Source organism: Lactuca saligna, chromosome 5 (assembly GCF_052625555.1).
Source record: "Lactuca saligna cultivar CGN05327 chromosome 5, ASM5262555v1, whole genome shotgun sequence".
NCBI classification, from domain to species: domain Eukaryota; kingdom Viridiplantae; phylum Streptophyta; class Magnoliopsida; order Asterales; family Asteraceae; genus Lactuca; species Lactuca saligna.
The window spans coordinates 289,958,756-289,966,553 of NC_136421.1; the positions used below are offsets into that span (position 1 = coordinate 289,958,756).

The 7,798-nt window shown below is 38.2% G+C and overlaps 1 protein-coding gene across 1 annotated transcript; it reads left to right on the forward strand.

The window, feature by feature from the left end:
• The first annotated feature begins 909 nt into the window (after positions 1–909).
• Positions 910–2,042, forward strand: LOC145046852 (uncharacterized). Its single transcript, XM_078995110.1, has 2 exons — positions 910–1,337; positions 1,439–2,042. The coding sequence occupies exons 1-2, from the start codon at positions 910–912 to the stop codon at positions 2,040–2,042; spliced, it is 1,032 nt and encodes a 343-aa protein (XP_078851236.1).
• Positions 2,043–7,798: the final 5,756 nt, after the last annotated feature.

Sequence of the window (7,798 nt, forward strand, 5' to 3'; positions counted from 1 at the left end):
CATATGACAGGAAGAAAGGAGGAACAACGAGAGTACAGGGCTCTCAAGGATGGTGGCAATGTAAAATACAAGAATGATTCTTTTGGAAAAATAAAAGATTACGGAATGATAACAAATGGGGACTTCTCAAGTCGTAAAGTGGCTTATGTTGAAGGATTGCAGCACAATCTGATCAGTGTCTCGCAACTGGTTGTAGGAACTGGATTAAAGGTGTCTTTCGATGACGAAGGATCAAAAATCATTAAGAAGAAATCCAAGACTGTTATTCTGAGATCACAACGAAAGGGTGAAATGTATCCATTAAATCTAAACCCAATACGAGGAAATCCTGTCATTTTTCTGCTTACAAAAGCTTATTTAGACAAAAACTAGTTATGGCACAGGCGTCTTTCGCACCTTAACTTCAGAGACATCAACAAACTCGTACTTGGTGATCATGTGCAAGGACTTACTCTATTGAGATTCGACAAGGATCATTTATGTGCAGCCTGGGAGATGGGAAAACAAAGTAGAAAGACTCATCCAGCTACTGTAAACACAAAAGTCATTGAACCTTTGGAGCTTCTACACATCGACCTTTGTGGAACTTCTGCTATCGAAAGTGTGGGTGGTAGTAAGTATATACTTGTAATTGTTGATGATTTTTCTCATTTCACTTGGGTATTCTTTCTTAGACAGAAATCTGATGCAATGCCAAAGCTCAAGGATTTTATCAAGCAAATTGAGCTTCAACTGCGAAAGCTGGTTCGCAACGTTCGCAGCGACAACAGGCTTGAATTCAAAAACCAAGTGTTTTAAGAATTTCTTGTTGAAAATGGAGTCACTCATAATTTCTCTGCTCCTTACACTCCACAACAGAATGGTGTAGTTGAAATATGAAAATGTTTCTTGTGTGATGTTGCACGAACCATGCTAATGTTTGCAAGTCTGCCACTCTACTTCTGGGCAGATGTGATTGCTGCCGTTTGCTTTACCCAAAATCGATCCATATTGAATAAGAGATTCTCAATAATTCCTTATGAAATCATTAATAATCGCAATCCTAACGTTATGTTTTTCCACGTTTTTGGCTCCAGGTGTTTCATCTTCAACTCCAAGGAACAACGGAACAAGTTCAATGTGAAAGCTGACGATGGTACATTCGTTGGTTACTCATTGACTTCTAAGTCATATACGGTTCTTAACAAACTCTCAAAGAAGATAGAAGAAACCTACTATGTCACGTTTGATGACAATTATTTGAAGCGAATTCAGTCAAACGAAAACCAGATCAAGGAAATCTTTCCTAAACCTTGTCCATCTATTATTCCTATTTCCAACCTTTATGAAGAGTTCATGTTACTCTTTGATGAACCTAAGAGATCCATCTCGTTTTAAGCTAAGGCAACGAATAATAAAGTCGACGAACTTAAGAATATTATTGTTGATGATGCGAAAGACATGCCACATCAGCCATCCACTGTGAATGTCCATCAAAACACGAGCACAACTTACCAAGGGAGTATATTGGGTCTAACATACAATTGCACAGGGAGAATGCTACATCTCAAAGCACGAATGCTTCTCTACAGGGGGAGGGTTTTGCTTCACCCATTTCTAATGAGCCTCAATCTGATGGAGGTAATCCCCCATTAACTATGACCCACGAACCTCCATTCGTAGATGATTCAATTCCTGAAGACAACGAGTTCGTATCATTCGAGGGGGAGAATAAGGAAACGAATGATGATTCGGACGATCAATCTGTTCAATCGGAATTCGAGGAAGTAAATATTGAGCTAAATCAATCCTTAGATCCCAATTATCCTCCTATGACCAAATGGACAAGAGACCACCCAAAAGCTCAAGTTATTGGTGAATCCTCAACATGTGTCCTTACCCGTTCTCAACTAAAAGTAAAGCAAACTCCATTATTCTCCAAATTAGAATTTTGTATGTTTAATTCGTTCGTCTCCAAGATTGAACCTAAAACTGTCAACACTACTCTCGATCATTATGATTGGATGCAAGCGATGCAAGATGAACTCAATGAGTTCGAATGAAACAAAGTTTGGAGACTGATTCATCGGTTGTTGGTTTAAAATGGGTGTTTCGGAATAAATTGGACAAAGAAGGGAATGCGATCAGAAACAGATAGACTCGTGGTCAATGGTTATTGCAAGGAAGAGGGGATTGACTACGAAGAGACCTCTGCACCCATTACAAGGTTAGAATCCGTTCGTATCTTCTTGGCATATGCAACACACAAAAATTTTGAAGTTTTTCAAATGGATGTGAAGTGTGCATTCCTAAATGGTGAACGGGAAGACACCGTTTATGTGGAACAACCACCTGGATTTGTAAATGAAAAATATCCCAACCACTATTATATTCTTGACAAATCAGTTTACGGTCTAAAACAAGCTCCAAGAGCCTGGTATGAAACACTAACTTGTTTTCTTAAAATGTCCAAATTCAAACAAGGTTCGGTTGACCCAACCTTCTATCGCAAGAAAGAGGGTGACCACTTAATGATTGTACAAATTTACGTTGATGATATCATCTTTGGATCCACTTATCCTAGCCTTACAACTGAGTTCTGAAAGCTAATGGAAACTAAATTTGAGATGAGCTCAATAGGTCTAATTAACTTTTTTCTTAGATTAAACATTAGACAGGGACAAGAATGAATTTTTATTAATCAGGAAGCTTACACAAAGACCTTACTTGCTAAGTTTGAAATGGTGGGAGACTCGAAGACGAAGGTACCAATGGCATTTGGAACAAAACTAACTCCTTCACTGGATAAACCGGCTGCTGATATGACCCTTTATCGTCAGATGATTAGATCAATCATGTATCTAACAACTAGTAGGTCGGATATTATTTTTGCAATTTGTTATTGTGCTAGATTCCAAGCTAACCCACGCGAATCTCATATGGTGGCTGTCAAGAATATCTTCAGATATCTGAAACGAACGTCATCTCTTGGAATATGGTATCTTGCGAACTCATGATTTTTTGTGCAAGCATTCTCTGATGCTGACCTAGGGGGTTGCGGTTTAGATCGAAAAAGCACAACTGGCAGATGCCAATTTCTTGATGGCAAGCTGGTGAGTTGGCAATTGAAGAAACAAACATGTGTTTTGTTATCAATAGCTGAGGCTGAATACATAGTTGCAGCTTCGTGCACATCTCAAGTCATTTGGATTCAAAGCTAGCTTCGCGATTATGGCTTAAGTATGAAAAGGATCCCTCTCTATTGTGGCTCCGAAAGTGCCATTCACATTTTTCACAACCCAGTACGGCACTCAAAGATAAAACATATAACACTGAGGTATCACTTTATCAAGGATCATGTGGAAGATGGAAATGTCGAAATTCATTTCGTAAGATACGCTGATTAATTAACCAACATATTCACCAAGGCCCTACCTGAAGCAAACTTCAATATAATACTTCAAGGGCTAGGAATGATGGAAGCTGAATCCGTACAAAAACCATTTTTTTACTCATAAAGTTCCACTGCAAATCGGTGCGAAAATTCGCAGTAATTCGCAGTCAACTGCTCATTGACAGTCTACTTTCTGAATGCGAATCAGTGCGAACGTTCGTAGTAGTTTGCAGTCCACTGTACACTTGTGGTTTGGTTTTTCATACATCCTTTTGTACTTTTAGTATATTATTGCTTATCTTTATTTTCAGCTCGTATATTTTCTCTTTAAGAAAAATTTCAAAAACCAAAAATAGTTTATTTGTTTTTGTTCTTCATTTGTCAGAAAATCTAAAAAAAACAAAAACAAAAACAAGTTTATTCTTTTCAAATTTTTGTTGTATTTTTCAGAAAATTAAAATCACAAAAATATTTTTAATCTGTGTTTAGTTTTATTTTTCTTTTCACAAGCATTCAAGAGGTTCACACTACGATCATACCATCAGATGTTCGTAACATCTATCCATTCGTGTGATGAGGCAGGTATAAACCTCTTTACTTATGTATTAGCTATGTGTCCCTAGAAGCATGCTGATGCATGTTGACCTAAGTCCCAATGACTTGATTGTGAAGCCTTAATGAGTTGATATTACCAATCAATTCTTCCCAATCAGGCTACAAATTCACATTAGTTCTCACATTGAGTTAAAAGTTATCTGCATGGTCACTTTCGCATTGCAGAGGTACTTTCGCTTTCTAGTAACCATCTACTATCTTCTCCATCACTTTCACATCCATACATGTAACCCTTAAGACTCTCAGAAATTACCACTGGGGTTTATGGTTACACAACATTTTATTTAATGATCTTGGTTTCGTTATACCACGAACTGAGTGAAACCCAAAATTCAATACCTTATATGGATTGATGGTGAACAATTAAATGGTCTAGTATTTTCACTAAGGAATTAACGAAAGTCCACGTTTGTGGTCAATACCAAGAAATCTCTTTTCTTTTGTGAGATCCTAATGAAATGCTCTCGTCCCAAGACATTTCTTCCCAATGGATCCAATTTTTATTTTATTTTTGACATTTCAATACTTATCCAATTCATTAAGATAAATTCCAAACCTACTCGTTCAATTGACTACACTGGTCACACAAGTACTTCTACCAACTTTCGCACTTATGCCAAAGTCGTAGTTTGATCGAAGGATGAACCACTCTTTATAAGCCTCATAAAAAATGCCTTTCAATGTTTCTTATCAAACATTTGATTGTATTCAACAGGAAACCACAAAGACACTTCTTAGTCTCTCTTGACTATAAAGGAAGAGATCTTTGCCTAGGATCAACACTTTTATGTCTTTATTTAGGCATCACTAATTCCCACAGATATACTTCATTTTATTTATTTCTCTTTGACACTCTTGTACGAAGATCCCAGTGATTTTCAAAAAGTCTGGTTCGTGGTTACTAATAATTTTTCAGGTTCGCAGTTGTACCCACATTCGTATCCTTGAATGTTCGTATGAATCAAAAGCGCTTTCTTAACTATGAATGGAGATGAGCTGATGCGGGAAAATTTAAAAGATAAGAATTCAAACGGGCACATGCAAAGATGAACGAACATTTATTACTATGTCACATGATGCACGTATCTGACACTTCATAGTTGTCACATCGCGCTTTTTCAGGCGACTGTTCAGTAACCGATGCACACACACTCTCTCTCTATCTCTCTCTCTCTCTCTCTCTCTCTCCAGATTTTGCTCACATATGGAATCGTATATAAATATTTTGACGGTTCCATCTCTCATTACCACTTTCAAAGTTCATAAAGCAATTTTCAGCGATCAAAAAGCTCTCTATAGTTCATTTTCTTCTGTACGCTTCATCAATGGTAGGATCATCTGAGAATCTTTCAGTTCACGAACAAACTGCTCATTCAACTCTTCTGGCCATCAAGCAACACCAAAATCTCATCATCGATCTGGATCCAATTAAGTATGATCTTTTTTGTTGCTCCCTCTTATCGAGTGTTTGAAATACTCCCCTCTCACCATTTCCTTGACTCAACTTGAGAATGTTTCGATATCGATTCTCTCCAAGGCATATACAACGATCAACTATGTTAAGGATGAACAACGGATATAGTTCGAAATCCATAACCTATCGACCTCTATTTCTAAAGCCCATGTCTGTAGTCTGTTAGGGCTTCCTCATTCTGATAACATGGTCAATCTAGATTCCATTTCTAATGTTGCTATCTTGGAAAAGTTTTATCAAATGGAGTACAAGGAAACTCTTACTACCGTTTCCGAGTTTAAGAAACCCAATCTTCCACCTACATGGAACACCCTACTTACCATCCTGTTTAAAGCCTTTTTTGAATGAGTCACTGGCAGTGACTGCGCGAGCAAGCTTTTCACGGTTCTAATGTATGATCTTTATACTGGAGAAAACGTTGACTATGTTTCCATCCTCTGGGCTCAAGTTATCCAAAGCACTCACTCAACTACTCGTCACAGTGAGATCACCTGTGCGAGATTTTGGACAGTCATCGTTCATAGAGAGATCCAGCAACTCAAGATTCCAGTGATGTCTTATTCACAAATGACTCCTATTGCAACACTTCATACTACCGGCATCATTGTGGTTGATTCTTCAAAATTTTCCTCCATTGGATCAATATTGGAGGCAATGTTTCATGATGTGCCTGTCACCAGCAAAATCCTTAAGGGTTATCACACTCTTACTTCCCCATGATTTTGCCCAATGACTGCTGAATTCCAAGTGCGACATCCCTAAAATCACGGTCAGAAAAGACCGGTTTTGTTTATACTTTATTTCAAAATCAGAGTAATCATTTAATAAAAGAGTTGCGGAATTTGTCCCAAAACAGTAATATGCTAAAGATTTATCAAAAGCATTTCCTTAGAAATGTATTTCATTAAAAGACTCGGGATGTCATGTTCGATACAGTACATAAGTTTAAACAATACAATATAAGCCTTACTACATTATTTCATATCTACAGGCCTATATTCGTAATCCCTTATCCAAAACATCACATCTATGCTCATGCGCAACTACCTGCAATACAAGAAACTAAGTGGGCCAGGCTTGGGAGCCTGGTGAGCACATAGGGTTTTCAACTCACAATAAATACGTTTATTAATCTCATCAATCAACAATAACCCGATTACCCGTTCCCATTATCCTCACTTTATGTCCCTAAGCACCTATCATAAGGGACCTAGCCTAAGGATCATCATCGTGATGGACACCACTGCTAAGGGTGTTCCTTAGCAATAAATGTCTTAAAGGAAACCATGAGGGGGATCGAGTACACCGGTGAACCCATCGTTCACAAACACCTACAGGTTGCGAGCCTGCCAGCGTTCCACTGGATTGTCTAGAAGAGTCCGTGGTCGTCATCTATACTCCGTTATATGACTGGATCAACAACAACAACATCGAGGCCTCTCATCATTTTATCACACATCACCTATTACATCTACCCATGTTTTACCCCAACATTTTTGTAGATATAAAATACATATACAGTTTAAATAATTGAAAACATGTATAAAAACGTTCATCCAGCATAAATAGCAAGTATTCAGATAATATGCACACATAGCACGTAATTTATATAAAATACTTCATATCTATGTGTAAGCTGAAAGTAACTATGCACACACCTGAAAGGTAGTGACTCAGTGATCGGACAGCGCATCGATACTCTCAAAACAATTATCCTTCGATAAAACCTAGTATCAATTCCACTAGGGTTTAGTCTTACGTCAACCGAGACTAATTAATATTCTAGCTATTATTATTATTATTATTATTATTATTATTATTATATAAGCATTAAATAACACTCAATATAACTCATAATAATAGCCCAAATAATTATTTTAAGGACCTAATAACATTCCTATAATTATTTGAAAGCTATATTAAAAATTGCGTAAGTGTAGCTCACTTACAGCGGATTTTATAGAAAACCGGGCTTTATTTGGGGCAGCGTTTCGAAACCGAAAAACTCTTTTTCTCGGTACTCCGGGAGCCTCGGGTCTTCCTTAGGGTGATAGGGGATCACCTAGGCTTAGGGGAGGGTTTGGAACCTTAGAGAGAGAATGAGAAATGGTGTGAAAAGTTCGGAAATCCTCGCAGCTATTTATAGGGGTCGAGGTTCGGATTTACGCTGGGCGTACCGAGGATAGGGTTGCCACCCCGGATCCAGCTATCTCACATTCGTCGGAAGGATAAGGCCGGAGGGTATGCTGGGCGTACCAAACTCGGACGCGGGGCGTAGGGCGACGTGACGTGTCCTTCATCCGAGGAGAGCCGTGATCAGCAAGCGACGGTTAGGA

Coding starts and splice junctions, on each gene's coding strand:
- LOC145046852 (XM_078995110.1), top strand. CDS start 910: ATGCTAATGTTTGCAAGTCTGCCACTCTACTTCTGGGCAGATGTGATT. Junction 1,338..1,438: donor AACCTTTATGAAGAGTTCAT/GTTACTCTTTGA, acceptor ATGATGCGAAAG/ACATGCCACATCAGCCATCC.